General features: G+C 38.3%; 2 protein-coding genes across 17 annotated transcripts in view; one reads left to right on the top strand and one right to left on the bottom strand.

The window, feature by feature from the left end:
• The window catches only part of LOC127837565 (outer dense fiber protein 2-like), a 205,198-nt gene extending 202,188 nt beyond the window's left edge, over window positions 1-3,010 (top strand). For 3 of the 5 annotated variants that reach the window (XM_052364765.1, XM_052364764.1, XM_052364763.1), the window contains exons 20-21: window positions 40-132; window positions 805-3,010. In XM_052364765.1, the coding sequence (XP_052220725.1) occupies window positions 40-132; window positions 805-984 (273 nt within the window). In that variant the 3' untranslated portion in view covers window positions 985-3,010. The remainder of the gene's footprint in view (window positions 1-39; window positions 133-804) is intronic. The other 2 variants (XR_008029339.1, XM_052364762.1) reach the window with 2 other exon arrangements.
• The window catches only part of LOC127837573 (high affinity copper uptake protein 1-like), a 142,231-nt gene that overhangs the window by 117,485 nt on the left and 5,983 nt on the right, over window positions 1-18,763 (bottom strand). The window contains exons 1-5 of one of the 12 annotated variants that reach the window (XM_052364805.1): window positions 17,344-17,765; window positions 17,015-17,238; window positions 12,824-12,890; window positions 12,329-12,497; window positions 6,599-7,540 (exon numbers count right to left, since the gene is read on the bottom strand). The exons of 1 other annotated variant lie outside the window; for it this stretch is intronic. In XM_052364805.1, the coding sequence (XP_052220765.1) occupies window positions 7,273-7,540; window positions 12,329-12,497; window positions 12,824-12,890; window positions 17,015-17,238; window positions 17,344-17,752 (1,137 nt within the window). In that variant the 5' untranslated portion in view covers window positions 17,753-17,765 and the 3' untranslated portion in view covers window positions 6,599-7,272. 10 more of the 12 variants (XM_052364808.1, XM_052364815.1, XM_052364812.1 and 7 more) reach the window with 10 other exon arrangements.

The raw sequence follows: 18,763 nt of genomic DNA, 5'->3' as shown, positions 1-18,763 counted from the left end.
TAAGGCTCAATATTCAATGCTGTGTGTGTGGTATTGCAGGAGCGCACGATGCAGACCCGTCTTGTGGACCTGGAGTCACAGCTGAGCCAGACACGCGCAGAGGTCGCCCGTCTCAAGCGAGAGAAGGAGGAGGTAGGCTCTTGTAGTTAATGAATTGAGCTTCAATTTGGAGAAACTAGGTTCCATGCAGGAGCATAAAATATCGTGCCAGATTAGCCTGTGCAGTCCGCACAAAGTAATCAGAAAACGACAATTTCTGCTTTAATGACAACAAATTATGAAAGAAAGTCGATTTAAATGAAAATCTTCTTTGGCCAATATAGCAGAACTCCAAATCATTGAAAATGGCCAATTAGCAACAATTAATTTAATATAATTCAATAAAAACAAAACATTTAAAATTATTTTATGAAATATTTTCTATAAAACATTATTTATGAAGCATCACTTATTAAAAAAAAAATTGATTACTAGTAATATTAATTATTAAAAATCATCTATTAGTTACCCATCATTGAAAATTATCTATTAAATACAAGTATTTGAAATTATTTATTTAATGCCTCTAGCTTTTAATTGAAAATTATTTATTAAATACCCCATATTGAAAATTATTTGTCAATAACTGGTTAAGCAAAAGTATTTATCAAATACCTGAAATTAAATTATTTGTTAAAAACCAGTTTTAAAAATTATCCATTAAAAACCGGACATTTTGTAAACATCCATTGATTAAGATTAGAATGTATTTGTTTATTACCAGTAAATCAAAGTTATTGATTAAATCGCGGCATCTATTTTTAGGCCGAGAGGAAGTTCAACTCGAGGCTGTACGATCTCAAGGATCGTCTAGAGCAGTCACACAGTACCAACAGAAGCATGCAGAACTACGTACAGTTCCTGAAGAACTCGTATGCAAACGTGTTTGGCGAAAGTACCGTAAACATGATGCCAAACACACCCATGAGGCAGGGATATCCCTAGCCCATGTCTATAGACACATAAGTCTGCCTTTATTATTGCAAATACGGTATTTTAGTATTATTATATTTATAGGGATTTTTATTTTTTATCAATACAAGAAAATCATGTAATTTGTGAAGATTTTATAGATAATTTTTTTATTTTGTTTTTGACAACTTAAATTATTTGTAATTATAAGGTATGGTTTTATTTAAGTTGCAGAACAATCTTCTTAAACATACCAATAGCTGAAGTTAAATTTATTATTTATTTTATTGAATGTATCAGTTTTGTCACTTACTGCATATTATATCTTTAAAAGTTCAATGAAGACTGAGTAAACCTTTTATATCAAGAAAATGTGGTAGAAATTGCACATTTTGCTTTTAGCTGATTTTATAGTAATACAAATTATAATGTGTTTCTCTTATAGATATTTTACATTTAAAGTTTCTTTAATTATAACATTGTTTTCCTTCTTTTTATTAAAGGTAGCTACGGCTTTATCATCTATTAGAGGCACTATTTGATTGCATTTTTATGTTAAAGTTTAGGAGTCAATCATCTCACCAAAACTGAGCGTTGTTTGGAATCAACACCCTTGTTTTTAAACCATGATTTTTATTTTAACTGCAAGCTATTAATTACTCTTAGATAATAGTACAATACATATTGGTTTTGATATTTCAAAAGCATAAATTAAAAATAAAAGTATGTGCTGTTAATTTTGCAAAATTATTTTTTAGTTGAAAAACTAATTGTTTGGTTTAATTCAGTTTTAATGAATCATCTGGCAAAAGCAGTGTGGAGTCGACTTCCAATGGTAACAGTTACATTACTTCATGTTACTCAGTTTTGTGTTTTAAGCTGTGAACTGCCATGATTTTTGTTGTGTTTCAATGTGTTTGATTGTGACCTGCTAAAACTGTTCATTGAAGATATTAAATATAGAAAGAAATGTTGTAATTGACTTAATTATATGTAAACATGGAACACTTTTTGTGCGGCAAGCTTCTAGTGGTTTATGGGTCATTTCAAATTTTAATGTGAAAACCTGGAAGTATTGGAATATTAAACACCGACGTAATATCTTAAGATTGGTTTGAAAAATTAGGCCTATTTATTTTTATACTATCATTTATCTGTTAAAATCGTGTTTTTATTTTCTCCCCTTAAAAAATAAAGGTAGGTAGTGTGTGTTTTTATGCTTTAAAACAGTTTTACTGGTTTATGCTTGTGGGGACATGTCTACACTTTCAGGTCGTGCTAAAACATGTCTGTATATGTATTAAACAACCGAAATCTCGTGGATCAGGGTGTTTTGCCAGTGTTTGGAGAATGTACAGTTATATTCATTTTATTTTATGTGGATTTATTTTATCTGTGATATAGATTTTTTACTGTTTTATTTATACATGTTTCACATGTGTTTTGTTGTGAATGTCATAATCAGCTTATCTTTGAGTTATGTTTAGTCCTGTTGTTGTCAATGTTTATATTAAATACAAATAAAATATAAATTTAAAAAATATCAATATTACTGTATGCTGCATTGCTTTTTCTATGAGAAATTAGTTCTATATCATATATATCTGTCATTAGAGTAGGCATGACAAGATTAATTAAAGATTGTGCTAAAACATAGTTTGATTTTAGGCAGAATGATAATGGTTTATGATTTTAATCAAATAAGAGTAAAAAAAAACTACTGACTTTCTTAACGTTTTACTAAAACAAAACAATCTTTAGTCTTTTTTAGAAATAGTAAAAGTTCCAAACATAACCAGGCTATGTAATACATGTATATGATTTGCATTGTAATATTGCAATACATTTATCAATTTTTGCGGAAGACATTCTGCTTCTATCCTGTAATACGGTATATGATATTTTGCTATTTAATTTACAATAGCAGTTTGGCTACATAGATATTGCTTTTACCATTATAGATTTTTTTAATGAATCATGTGTTTTACAGTTTCGGCGTCTCATTGTATATTTATATGATAGATATTAAATGAAATATAGAAATAAATGTAATTTCATATTCTGTGTTATTATTGGTTGTTTATTTTTCAAGCTTCTTCAGTGTGGCATTGGATTTATTATTGTTATTATTATTATATTTGTAATATTTTTTTTGGGGGGGGTGTATATGGTATTATAAGGCATGTTGACAGCAATTAAATTATGTTTCTTACTATGAAATTATTTTTTATATAATATATATAACATATAATTCAGAATCAAATTGGTTCTCTCGTTCTCATGACTTTTAATGGCGTTCCCGCGACTTTCTTTGCCGTACCTACGAGATACAAAGTCTACAAATAGACAAAAATAAAACACGTGTCACATATTTGCCAATACGCATTTTTTGTTTTTTCTTGTAAAAGACGACAAAGAGAATTCTCAATGAATGCATTTCCGGCGCTATATAATCATTTAGAACATATTTATATTTTGCACAGCTGATAATGTATTGGTCCATGCAGACAGCTCATTGTTACCCAGTCAGTCTGTCGCGAAATTGGGCAATATTCTGCGAAATCTGGACTTAATACATGAGTGTAAAGTGTCGTCTCAGATAAGGCTTTGAGGTCCGCACACGCTAATCAGTGATGCCTCTACACTCTTTAAGGAAGTTTTCGTTTAAATAATGTCTCTTATAAACGAAAATCCTCTTTTGGCGGAAAGTGTCGTCCCTCATTAGCAAGTCGGCACTGTCTTATCTGAGACGACACTTTACTCACATGAATTAAGCCCAGTGTTTCCAGATCGAGGCTATTCTGTACTCGATCATTACTGCGTCACATCGACTTGTACACTGCTAATGTATTCGCTACCTACTGGAACGAGTCTAACTACAGTTTGCATGTGCTTATATCAAATTGAAATACTATGCAAACCGTATGAGAAGGTAGTTACCGACTTTGACTCGATTTGACCCCATATTAATTGGGTCCAAGTCCTTATGATGCCAGCGAGTGATCGTTATCAAGGGATTTATTTGTCTCTTTTTTTAACGCATGTGCGTTTCTGTCCTACCGAAATGCCATGCAGAAAAAGTGGAAAATATAAATTTATCAGGAGATGAAAAATGTGCCCCACCCACATTCCGCCTCCCCACCCAAAAAACGCAAACTTGCATGTCTGTTTAAAGAAGCCAATCTCCTAAAGTAATAAATCAGCTAAACAGAATTGGGCATTATTATATCAAGATCAGGGCCCATATTCACCAACCCTTTCTTAGACTTAAGAATAAAGAATAACGTAAGGACAAGGCAAACGTGTGCATTTCGAAGTAAATGCACAGGCTCATCAGCGTCCCCACGTGTACATGTATATGAGCTGGTCAGAGGCCAATTCAATAATGTCCATCGTTATAATATATACAGGCTTCCACTGGTCATTATGTCATGGACACAATGTGCTACATGTACAAGAATAATAATGTTAATATAGGTGATTACTGCCAAGTTTGACTCAAATTAAAACAGTCACTAAATATATTCCGATTTAAATAATATTATGTATTCTTAGACTTACGTCTAACAATTGGTAAGTGTATACTTGCAAACATTACTTCAAAAAATCAATTGATGTTTTTAATCAGAAAAATAAGAAAAGATAAAATGACAAACAGAAAAAAATATCCATCTTTTTTACGTCATGTTTTATTTCCTTCGAAGTCAAAACACATTAAATGATGTGGCGTTTTCTCTTAAACCACTCGTTTAAAACTGATAAACAATAAACAGTATACCGCATACACTCGTACCATCCGTGCCGTATGACTGTGGTTACTTACTCCTAGGACGTGATACTTTGCATTCTCGATGAAGGACACATCACTATTAGAATTAAGGTTACATGTACTCGTGATGTAACCATATGCTGATACAAGTGAGGTAATCAATATTCATGTTGCGTATGTGAATTTCATTAAATTGAAAGGTTGGGATAAATTAACAAAGGCTTGATAACAGTTGTATGTCAATCTCTACGCAGAGTTGTCGTTCCTTGCTCTCACATAAAATTTCATACAGCTATGCTTGTTCCTGTCAAATCTCTACGCGGAGATTGGTTTAATGCACCTGCACTTTTACATGTCATGCTTGGATGTCTCACAGGGTTTGAAAACAACACATTTCAATCACGTCTCGTTACTTGAAACTATCTATAAATCACATACTTTAAAGTGGCCTTTTCACGTTATGGTAAATTGACAATTTTTTTTTCAGATTCGCAAATTTTCGTTCTAATTATGATATTTGTGAGGAAACAGTAATACTGAACATTTACCATGCTTTAAAATAGCCATTATATGCATCTTTTGACGATTTAAAAACCTGAAAATTATAAAGCGGTGCAACGCGAACATTGACTAATTTGGAGAGTTCTGTTGTTGTCGTTATATTAATATGTGAAACTACGAAGATTGCTTATATGAAATATAAAAGACATCCGTCATTGTATTAGCATGGATGGCCGAATGGTCTAAAGGTACACTTTTTACTTCATGACTCCAGGGGCCAGTGGTTCGAGCCCTGTTGAGGGATACAGTTTTTTCTCTTTTTAATTTAATTCTTGATTTTTTACTGGAGCTTTTTAGATCCAATTTTAACATTTATCAATATGAAGCATTTAATGACAAACTTCAATATATGCCAAAATCTGTGAAAAGGCCCCTTTAAAACAATTAAAAGCAAACTACGAGTACCTCTAACATGTTTTTAGACAACTGGACTGCAGATATAAAGTGAATATATTTGCATATACAATGTATTGTACCATTTGCATTACTGTATATTAAGTCCTAAAAACTGGAACCGGTGACTAAACTATTTACAAAATAATTAAAAAAATATTTAAAAGAAGTTCATTTACACAATTTTAATGATTTATTTAATAATCATAATATCACAGAATGCAATTGCCCCGTCTATGGTATGCTGCGGATGGCCTCCTATTCCGGTCACAAAACCGAGACCTACCGTTGTTCTCTATATGTATCGGCTAACAGGGCTTAATGCATGTGCGTAAAGTGTCGTCCCAGATTAGCCTGTGAAGTCCGCACAGGCTAATCAGGGACGACGCTTTCCGCTGTTATGGCATTTTTCGTTTAAAGGAACTCTCTTCTAAACGAAAATCCGGTGTAGGTAGAAAGTATCTGGTATTACACTTTACGAACATGCATTTCCCAGAACGAGGCTCAATGTAGTTATACGTGTCGTGGAAAAATCGGGTTAAATTCACGTATATAAAGAATGACATCTGCCTAACAAACTTGGAGACCTCACAGGTTTACCCAAAACGGCTTTTTGTAGCATTTAATGGGAATGGGACAGATTTCAATGAATCCAAGAGAAAATAACATTATGTCTGAAAGGGCAGTCCGCAAACGCTGATCACGAGCGCCGGTTTAAGCCCGATATACCCACGACAATTATATTTTTGATAATTAAAGAATCACAACGACATTGTTCATTCGAGACACAGTATCACAAGCAAGTATTATAAAGTGAGTTGCAATGCGCTGACTCATTAAATGTTATGTTATGTTTAGCTGCGCTGTGTATTGTCAAATGAAAAGATCATGTTTTAAGTTTTACTTAAACAACTGTAACAACTGTATCGATTAATATTTTAATTCAGAAAAGAAACACATTAGTTGCATGTTTAAATGCAAAATGCAATTGAACATTCTAATAACCAGTTGTTACTAAAACGTGTAAACAAATGACTTAATACAAGTCCAACTGTATGAAAATAATCTTATGTTTCTGCTAAGCTATATGTAAATATACAGATGATTTATGTGACTAAATACACGTAAGAGTATGAATAGTATAACACATACATACATGTGTTTTAAAGTATACTAGTATAAAATAGTGGGAGACTTTCAACAAGTCCCGATTTTGAGAGCATCGTACTAACATTAAATTTTTATCGTAAATTACATAATGTTCTTGTCGATCATATCAACCCATTTATGCCTAGCGTCTAGAAAAAAGGCATTGGCTGTTTGCTTAAAGGAATTTCTGTAAGAAATATTCAAAATACAGAAATGAATATAATAGACATCCCTAATTTTGGAAATAAATTGATCCAATTTAGAAGGATGGGAGAGTCCACTAGGCATAAATGGGTTAAGTTCAAACTAGTTTTGCACTATCATTGTTTTAGGCGAATAAGCTTCGCGAACACCCTCTCGGTTTCATTCTTACTCAACACTCATTCATTGTTTGTCAATTAACATGGATAATTATAGACAGGTTAAGATCATAACAACATGTGCACAATCTAAGCCATAGGTTTCAGATCCAGGTAATGTGGGTCACCATTGTTACTGTTCGTGGGTTTCAGATCCAGGTAATGTGGGTCACCATTGTTACTGTTCGTGGCGCGGCGCCAGTTGAACAGGAAGTAGCCAGCCCCGGACCCCAGGACGACTGCGAGGCAGAGCCAGGCGTTGTAGTTCATGAAGATCATCATGACGCAGTAGCTAATGAACGTCTGTATGAGGACTAGCAGGGACTGGAAGGCGTGTGGCGCCTGCAGCATCTGGGACCTGAAATGACACCACCGGCTTGTTAGAACGTCTGGATGAGGACTAGCATGTACTGGAGGGCGTGTGACGCCTGCAGCATCTGGGACCTGAAATGACACCACCGGCTTGTTAAAACGTCTGGATGAGGACTAGCAGGTACTGGAGGGCGTGTGGCGCTTGCAGCATCTGGGACCTGAAATGACACCACCGGCTTGTTAGAACGTCTGGATGAGGACTAACAGGTACTGAACAGCGTGTGGCGCTTGCAGCATCTGGGACCTGAAATGACACCACCGGCTTGTTAGAACGTCTGGATGAGGACTAGCAGGTACTGGAGGGCGTGTTGCGCCTGCAGCATCTGGGACCTGAAATGACACCACCGGCTTGTTAGAACGTCTGGATGAGGACTAGCAGGTACTGGAGGGCGCGTGGCGCCTGCAGCATCTGGGACCTGAAATGGCACCACCGGCTTGTTAGAACTTCTGGATGAGGACTAGCAGGTACTGGAGGGCGTATGGCGCCTGCAGCATCTGGGACCTGAAATGACACCACCGGCTTGTTAGAACGTCTGGATGAGGACTAGCAGGTACTGGAGGGCGTGTGGCGCCTGCAGCATCTGGGACCTGAAATGACACCACCGGCTTGTTAGAACGTCTGGATGAGGACTAGCAGGTACTGGAGAGCGTGTGGCGCCTGCAGCATCTGGGACCTGAAATGACACAAACGGCTTGTTAGAACGTCTGGATGAGGACTAGCAGGGACTGGAGGGCGTGTGGCGCCTGCAGCATCTGGGACCTGAAATGACACAAGCGGCTTGTTAGAACGTCTGGATGAGAACTAGCAGGTACTGGAGGGCGTATGGCGCCTGCAGCATCTGGGACCTGAAATGACACCACCGGCTTGTTAGAACGTCTGGATGAGGACTAGCAGGGACTGGAGGGCGTGTGGCGCCTGCAGCATCTGGGACCTGAAATGACAACACCGGCTTGTTAGAACGTCTGGATGAGGACTAGTAGGGACTGGAGGACGTGTGGCGCCTGCAGCATCTGGGACCTGAAATGACACAAACGGCTTGTTAGAACGTCTGGATGAGGACTAGCAGGGACTGGAGGGCGTGTGGCCCCTGCAGCATCTGGGACCTGAAATGACACAAGCGGCTTGTTAGAACGTCTGGATGAGGACTAGTAGGGACTGGAGGGCGTGTGGCGCCTTCAGCATCTGGGACCTGAAATGACACAAGCGGCTTGTTAGAACGTCGTGATGAGGACTAGTAGGGTATGGAGGGCGTGTGGCGCCTGCAGCATCTGGGACCTGAAATGACACAAGCGGCTTGTTAAAACGTCTGGATGAGGACTAGTAGGGACTGGAGGGCGTTTGGCGCCTGCAGCATCTGGGACCTGAAATGACACAAGCGGCTTGTTAGAACGTCTAGATGAGGACTAGCAGGGACTGGAGGGCGTGTGGCGCCTGCAGCATCTGGGACCTGAAATGACAACACCGGCTTGTTAGAACGTCTGGCTAATGACTAACAGGAACTGGAGGGCGTGTGGTGCCTGCAGCATCTGGGACCTGAAATGACACCACCGGCTTGTTAAAACGTCTGGATGAGGACTAGTAGGGACTGGAGGGCGTGTGGCGCCTGCAGCATCATGGACCTGAAATGACACAAGCGGCTTGTTAGAACGTCTGGATGAGGACTAGTAGGGACTGGAGGGCGTGTGGCGCCTGCATCATCTGGGACCTGAAATGACACAAGCGGCTTGTTAGAACGTCTGGATGAGGACTAGTAGGGACTGGAGGGCGTGTGGCGCCTGCAGCATCTGGGACCTAAAATGACACAAACGACTTGTTAGAACGTCTGGATGAGGACTAGTAGGGACTGGAGGGCGTGTGGCGCCTGCAGCATCTGGGACCTGAAATGACACCACCGGCTTGTTAGAACGTCTGGATGAGGACTAGCAGGTACTGGAGGGCGTAAGGCGCCTGCAGCATCTGGGACCTGAAATGACACCTAGTGATCGAGATTATAGTGCGCCTAGTGATCGAGAGTAGAGTCCGCCTGGTGATTGAGAGTAGAGTCCGCCTTGTGATCGAGAGTAGAGACCGCCTAGTGATCGAAATTAGAGTCCGCCTAGTGATTAAGAGTATGGTCCGCCTAGTGATCGAGAGTAGAGTCCGCCTAGTGATTGAGTGTAGAGTCCGCCTAGTGATCGAGAGTATAGTCCGCCTAGTGATCGAGAGTATAGTCCGCCTAGTGATCTAGAGTATAGTGCACCTAGTGATCGAGAGTAGAGTCCGCCTAGTGATCGAGAGTAGAGTCCGCCTAGTGATCGAGAATAGAGTACGCATATTGATCGAAAGTATAGTCAGCCTAGTGATCGAGAGTTGAGTCCGCCTAGTGATCGAGAGTAAAGTCCGCCTAGTGATTGAGAGTATAGTCCGCATAGTTATCGAGAGTATAGTCCGCCTAGTGATCGAGAGTATAGTCCGCTTAGTGATCGAGAGTATAGTGCGCCTAGTGATTGAGAGTATAGTCCGCCTAGTGATCGAGAGTATAGTCCGCCTAGTGATCGAGAGTATAGTCCGCCTAGTGATTGAGAGTATAGTCCGCCTAGTGATCGAGAGTATAGTCCGCCTAGTGATCGAGAGTATAGTCCGCCTAATGATCGAGAGTAGAGTCCGCCTAGTGATCGAGACTAGAGTCCGCATAGTGATCGAGAGTAGAGTCCGCCTGGTGATCGAGAGTAAAGTCCGCCTAGTGATCGAGAGTAGAGTCCGCCTAGTGATCGAGAGTATAGTCCGCCTAGTGATCGAGAGTAAAGTCCGCCTAGTGATTGAGAGTATAGTCCGCATAGTAATCGAGAGAAGAATCCGCCTAGTGATCGAGAGTAGAGTCCGCATAGTGCTTGAGAGTATAGTCCTCCTAGTGATCGAGAGTATAGTCAGCCTAGTGATTGAGAGTATAGTCCGCATAGTGATCGAGAGTATAGTCCGCATAGTGATCGAGAGTATAGTCCGCATAGTGATCGAGAGTTGAGTCCGCCTAGTGGTCGAGCGTATAGTCAGCCTAGTGATCGAGAGTAGAGTCCGCCTAGTGATCGAGGGTAGAGTCCGCCTAGTGATCGAGAGTAGAGTCCGCCTAGTGATTGTGAGTAGAGTCCGCCTAGTGATTGAGAGTAGAGTCCGCATAGTGATCGAGAGTAGAGTCCGCCTAGTGATTGAGAGTAGAGTCCGCCTAGTGATTGAGAGTAGAGTCCGCCTTGTGATCGAGAGTAGAGTCCGCCTAGTGATTGTGAGTAGAGTCCGCTAGTGATCGAGAGTTGAGTCCGCCTAGTGATCGAGAGTTGAGTCCGCCTAGTGGTCGAGCGTATAGTCAGCCTAGTGATCGAGAGTAGAGTCCGCCTAGTGATCGAGAGTAGAGTCCGCCTAGTGATCGAGAGTAGAGTCCGCCTAGTGATTGTGAGTAGAGTCCGCCTAGTGATTGAGAGTAGAGTCCGCATAGTGATCGAGAGTAGAGTCCGCCTAGTGATTGTGAGTAGAGTCCGCCTAGTGATTGAGAGTTGAGTCCGCATAGTGAGCGAGAGTAGAGTCCGCCTAGTGATTGAGAGTAGAGTCCGCCTAGTGATTGAGAGTAGAGTCCGCCTAGTGATCGAGAGTAGAGTCCGCCTAGTGATTGTGAGTAGAGTCCGACTAGTGATTGAGAGTAGAGTCCGCCTAGTGATTGTGAGTAGAGTCCGCCTAGTGATTGTGAGTAGAGTCCGCCTACTGATCGAGATTAGAGTCCGCCTAGTGATTGAGAGTATGGTCCGCCTAATGATCGAGAGTATAGTCCGCCTAGTGATCGAGAGTAGAGTCCGCCTAGTGATCGAGAGTAGAGTCCGCCAAGATTGAGAGTAGAGTCCGTCTAGTGCTCGAGAGTATAGTCCGCCGAGTGATCGAGAGGTTCCAGGTTCGATCGCTACACTGGCACCGTTATCAAAAATTTATTTAAAGATACCAAGTACAAGTTCTACCCAAGATTCAATCGAGTTAACAATAAATAAATGTTCACTAAAACATTTGCCTATTTGCACTAACTTCATGATAAGTCTGTCGATTGTGGAGTTGCACTAGACATGTTATGGCGCATACATGTATTGGCCCAGAAATAAATTGTCTACGAATAAGAAAACGAATACGCATACAACATAATTAAAAATAAGAGTAGAGTTTAACAAGCAATATCAAAATCCATGATTTTTTACATGAAGATTTGTTTCAAATTCCATTTTGTTGATAATTCTGCAGATGACTCCGCTTTACACAGATTTGACGTGAGCACTTGTATTTTTTATAACACAATACAGTTATATTTGTCTCTTATAAAGGTACATTATATGATGCTTTTTACACCAATCACATAGAATCAGGGTGGTTTAACAAAGTTTTTATTGCATTGATTAAATAATTGAGACTGGTTTTGAGGTCGGCGATATTTTAGTTATTGCTTAATTAGATCTTGATAAATAGGTGATAAACTTCGAACCCGTAAACTATTTTAATGGCTTATTCTTTTGTTAAAAGTTGGTCCTTTGTTAGTTTTTTATGTAATGTTATGTAATGTCTTGTAAAAAAAACTTACAGGGAGCCGTCTAGAGAAGCACATTTATACTCACTTCCTAACGATTTTTCAAGTGCAATTTATTCTTGGAACATATTGACATAAGTATATATGGATTGTGAGACAATTTTCAGTCAAAAGATGAAGTTACCCTTAGCGTCTTTGATAAAACAAGACCTAGACACGTTGAATGCCGCGCATACACTTACCGCACACTGACGGTGGCAGAGGGTTGCCAACCTGTATAACTGAGTGGCTTGTCGGCGCTGCCAGCCGCCTGTCTTTGTCTGGCATGAGACAGCAGCTTCTCGCGGCCTAATTTTATGGCTTCAAACAGAATCAACAAGGCGAAGACGGCGAAGCACGCTGCTATCATCCCTGTGGAAAAATGATCGAATGTGTGATTTAATTTTGTAAAGCTTAAAAATAACTATATTAATTTACTTGAGATGTGAAACGGCTCGTTCTTGCCGCGGTGGTTTGGTAACAATATTATTCTTATCAGTTAAGTAATAAATATTCAGTTCAATTATTAACACATGAACACCTCAATACAACTGCCTTGGTCGCTATACGACGGTTTGTTTGTACATAATTTCTACATTAAAACGGTAAAGAAAAAATTACCGACCTTTTTTACCGTTTGTACGTTATTGTGCTCTTGTTTTCATTTAACGGTAACTTTATATTAAGTTCACGCCTACCTTTGTTACTTGAGGTGATGAGTCCGTCAAACAGGATTTGTTCACAGTATCCGTCATGGTAATAGGTCTAAAATAGGCAGGTTTATAGTTACATATCGACATAAATGAACATTTTAATGCCGACACCACTTTCACGCCGCATCAACAAATCCGATATTATTCCGTCTTGACGGTTATCCGATTCTCACCAGAACCAAAGAAAGTTTGAAGTCAAAGTGACAGTTGAGATAAATTTGAAAATGTTATTTACTAAAAGAAGGTAAATATATAGATGGCTTACGTTTCTTTATACGATAATACAAAGTATTTTAAATGGTAATTTCGAAACGTTTACCTGTTCATTTACAGTAACGTATAGTACATATAGCTTGTTTTACATGCATAAAGCCACATTCAAACTTAAAACAAATACTTAATTTTATGCTCTCCTGTGGTTTATAGAGAAATATCAGTGAAATAAAACTGGTATTTCACTGTTTTAAACAGTGAGAAATAACTGAAAAAATATCGATATTTTTCACTGTTTTTCTGTGAAATGACGTCATTTTTTCGACGAAATGACGTCATATATCCAGCGAAATTATCCAGTTAAACTCTTTTTCAATGTAAATTTACGGTGAAAATAGTATAAAATAAAAAGAAAATTTGTTGGATTCAATGGAATATCGATTTTAATTCACTCGTGATCATAAAAAATACATATTTTCACTCGTGGCTGCGCCATTCGTGAAAATTTCATTTTTTATGATCACTCGTGAAATAAATAGAGAATACTAGGAGTGCGTTTCACTAACATAGCGTATATTTACGCAACTTTAGGTTTACGCACAGAATTTACGCCGAACGTAAATTAATGCGTACGCCGTTTCACTAAAATGTGCGCAAAATTTACGCTGCGTGTAAGTGTTGTTTAGCCTGTCAGATGCGCGCGGACGCTTAAGAAAGTAATCGTCTGCAACCGTATCTACTGTAAAGCGAGATTATACGATTTTTTACACGTGTTAAATTGTAATATATTGATAAAATTTGTCACAATAACACAAAATAGGTAATAAAAAATATACATTGAATACGAATTTCATAACATGCAGCAAAAACAAATCAGCGCACCGAGCCGATTGTGACGAATGTATTTCGTATGTATTTTCCTTCAATAACCGAAGCATTCGTCTTTTTAGTTAATTTTCGTGTGTCGTATGAATAGATATCGTTGCAGGAATTTAAAATAAACCGTTAAACTAAATTTAGATTCACATCGTACATACATGTACATGATTTACATGCTGGCGAATTCTTCTGTACAGCCTTTTTCGATTTCAGAATTAAATATCTGGTTTATTTAGCATTTTTCGACATATGTTCTTCATAACTTTTATTTTAATTTATATAAAAATATATGTTTAATAAGTTTTTTTACACATTTTATATTAATTAATAAATATTTGACAAGATAGTATATACTCGCTGTAAACAATCGTTACAATGGACGTGAAAACGAAGAAAAAGAAAACGATTTGGTCAAAATCGAGTTTGAAACGCTCGTTTCCGAGTATGAAAACAAGTTAGACGTGCTCGAGGGTTATCTGTTCGTTTCCCTCACTGGTTCGGACAAACGAAAAGCCCGGTAAAGCGTTACGGAATGGACGCGTAAGTGGTTGAACATGCAAAGCCTCAGATTAATCATATCAACACAAAAATTCAAGAAACATAAGAAAATTCAGACAATAATTTAGATATAAACTTTTTAGTAACTGATGATCGATCATTTTTAACATGTGATGAATTTTTGCTAGACTGAAATTGCATTTTTTAGTGAAGCCTCCTTTTTGAAATTAAACTGATACAATTTAAGCATGTAGTGTCATTGCTAAATTTAAGTTACAGTGTTAAATCTGAAAACATGTATTTATTCTTTATCGTTTGTATTTTTTGCCTTTTTGGAGCTTATAACTGGTGCTGGTGGTAAATGTATAACATGTGATGAATTTTTGCTAGACTGATATTGCATTTTTAGTGTACATATATTTGCAACTCAAAAATCTGCGTATCAATACAATTCTGTATACTGCAGTTTTGAAACATCATGAAAACAAGCAATTACGTTTGATCATAATAGGGATATAAAATAAAAAATTTAATTAAATGTATAGATTTATGGTATCATAAAATGCTAGATTTGTAACGATCATTATCACTAGTAAAGAGTTTTCAATATTCATGTACATGCAAAGACAGTTCAATTTGTAAAATATGCAGGTCCCGGATGCACGTTTTTTTATTTGAATGTTCAAATTTATTAATATTTTCATTCAATGTAAACGAAACGAAAATTCATTCAATGTTAAATACAATAAAAACTATTTTTGAAGATTGTTATGTATTGCGCTTTTTTAGGGATTTGTTTATAACTAATTTAATGCACCTCTTACACTAAATTTCGATCGCTGATCAAAAAAATAACACAATCGCATCCACACCACTTATAATTATAATCAAATTGTTATATGTTTTAGAATTTTTGAAATATCATTAATCAAAGTCTTACTTTAAGAAAGAAAATGGGTATTTATAGTTTTGTTTTGTGAAATTGTCAGTATTTAGTCTACCGACGATCTTTACTCTGATTATATGTAAATGGCCGCAATCGAGAGGTGTGACAGCCAATCTATTTTTAGTAACGGAAAACCCCTCTTGTGACGTCACTCCCAAACCTCCTATATAATACTCCCGGCGACAGACGATACCTTTCAACGATTTTCTTTTCGCTTATACCTCAGTCACAAATAGACACCGATCAGCGGCCGACGTATTTTCCGCTCATTGTGCTGGCGACCGGCCGATGATCGCACGGAAACCGGGCCAATTTGTAGCATCGGGCGGCGTCCGGATAAATTTTAAGTCTCACTAAAAAATTTACCCGACGTCGGGCCCGGGAAGGAATCCAGTTGAGATCGAAACACGATCGGACGATCATCGCACGGGTATTGCTCGGCGAGCACCCGATATCGGATTCATTGAACGTGTATCGGCAAAAGTAAAGGTATTTTTCCAGAGGCATATACATCGGCCGGCGACCGTCTAATTGCCGGAGGGCCTCCGCACGATGCCCGATGCACGCCGGGCGATGCTCGTTATGATACACGTACAATGAATCCGATGTCGGGCGCACGCCGGGCGATAACCGTTCGTTGCTCGTCCGATCTTTTATCGATCTCAACTCGATTCATTCCCGGGCCCGATGTCGGGTAAAACAAACTGTCATCCAAGACAGATAGGCTTTACGCCAATTTTTCTGATTTACGCGAAGTACATATCTGGCGTAAATTAACGACATAATTTACGCACTGCGTTAATTTACGCTGTGTAGTGAAACGCGTTTTTGAGAACAAGATTTGCGTACGCAAGTGTTTACGAAAATTATTTGCGTACGCAGCTTAGTGAAACGCACTCTAGGTCGGTGCCGAATAAAGCAAAGTTTATTTTGCGAGGCTTAGACAATCTGAACCACGAGCCTTGGAGAGTGGTTCAGATTTTCGTGTCGAGCAGTATAAACTTTGCTTTATTCGGCACCGACCTAGTATTCGATTTATCCCATCAATTTTCTTAGTCGTAAATTATTTCTTTAAAAATAGAATAGGAAAATCGAACTACACGGACAATCCCAAAGTTATTTTAAGCAAACATTGTTTCATTATTTTAATCGTGCCGAGCCTAATTCATTACAAATGATCAGTAACTAACCTGTTTTTCTGTTTATCAAACCTCTACGTCCCCGATTTTTAAGAAGTAATGGAGAAAAAAACACACTAAACAACTGCAGCGTTAGCGTGAAAGAACATGCATTGTGTCGTATGACGTGTTAATAATGACGTCACGAGTACGCGCACTTAATATTTGTAAATAATGTTGTTGTTTTTGCTTTTTGAGTTGCATTATTTGTTAAAAATATATCACATCTTGGTATCAAATTGTTTGTTTTGTTGAATCTGATTCGATTTACTTAAATGATTACTTTATAGTTGATTCCGAGTAATATGACCATTCTCCGCCGCGCGTGACAGCTATATTTCAGCACTGCCGAAATAGAGGAAAAAAAATATACAGTGGTTTATTTCGACAATGCAGGTTCTGATGATGGGATAAAATCGGTATTCCATCGAATCCAACAAATATCCTCTCTTTATATATTACCATCATTCCATCGGACATTTCGCACGGCCATTTGCTCATCCCTGGCATATTCATTCCAGGCATATTCATCCCTGGCATATTCATTCCAGGCATATTCATCCCTGGCATATTCATTCCAGGCATATTCATTCCAGGCATATTCGTTCCAGGCATATTCGTTCCAGGCATATTCATTCCAGGCATATTCGTTCCTGGCATATTCATTCCAGGCATATTCATTCCAGGCATATTAATCCCAGGCATATTCATTCCAGGCATATTCATTCCAGGCATATTCATCCCTGGCATATTCATCCCTGGCATATTCATTCCAGGCATATTCATTCCAGGCATATTCGTTCCAGGCATATTCATTCCAGGCATATTCGTTCCTGGCATATTCATTCCAGGCATATTCATTCCAGGCATATTAATCCCAGGCATATTCATTCCAGGCATATTCATTCCAGGAATATTCGTTCCAGGCACATTCATTCCTGTCATATTCATTTCATGCATTTGTCCTCCTGTCATATTCATTTCATGCATATGTCCTCCTGTCATATTCATTTCATGCATATGTCCTCCTGTCATATTCATTTCATGCATATGTCCTCCTGTCATATTCATTACATGCATATGTCCTCCTGTCATATTCATTTCATGCATTTGTCCTCCTGTCATATTCATGTCATGCATATGTCCTCCTGTCATATTCATTTCATGCATATGTCCTCCTGTCATATTCGTTCCATGCATATGTCCCTCTGTCATATTCGTTTCATGCATATTCCCTCCTGTCATATTATTTCCTGATGTATTTTTACCAGTTATTGTATCCATACCTGACATATTAATTCCCGAAATGTTGGTACCCGTCGTCTCTGTCATATCATTCATTCCTTGCATAGTGGTACCCTGCATGTTCCCCATTCCAGATTCAGGTACCCCAGTATGTGCAGCAACGATATGCGCGATTCCCGATAAGACGGTCACCATAACTACCAGACTTAGTCTCATTGTGTCTGTTGTGATACAAAAAACACACAACTATATTGCACACTTAAGTAAGAAAATATCAAATAATAAATACAATCATCTGAACAAGAGATTTATTTAAATTCACCATTGTAGACTGGAAGTTTTACTGTAAGCTTTATTGCTGAATAAATGTTGTTGTTGTTGAAATATAGCATTGTAGGCTGGAAGTTTTAAGCTTTATTGCTGAATAAATGTTGTTGTTGTTGAAATATAGCATTGAAGGCTGGAAGTTTTACTGTAAGCTTTATTGCTGAATAAATGTTTTTTTTCTCATTTATTTTTCTATATATGTTATTTACATTGATACCAGTTACATGTTCATACATAAAACATACAACATAAAAGGCATATTCATTCAGGATTATTTTCGAGTTGTACATAAGTATATAGACATATACTACAATGTATTCATTCATTAAAGTTGTTACATATACAACATATATTTGTCAGAGTTATACAAAAACACACACACGCACACGCACACACACACACACACACACACACACACACACACACACACACACACACACACACACACACACACACACACACACACACACACACACACACACACACACACACACACACACACACACACACACACACACACACACACACACACACACACACACACACACACACACACACACACACACACACACACACACACACACACACACACACACACACACACACACACACACACACACACACACACACACACACACA

This window comes from Dreissena polymorpha, chromosome 7, assembly GCF_020536995.1.
Source record: "Dreissena polymorpha isolate Duluth1 chromosome 7, UMN_Dpol_1.0, whole genome shotgun sequence".
In the NCBI taxonomy this organism is placed as follows: Eukaryota; Metazoa; Mollusca; class Bivalvia; order Myida; family Dreissenidae; genus Dreissena; species Dreissena polymorpha.
Note: the sequence above shows the minus strand (reverse complement) of the source record. Positions and strands in the feature narration are given on the sequence as shown.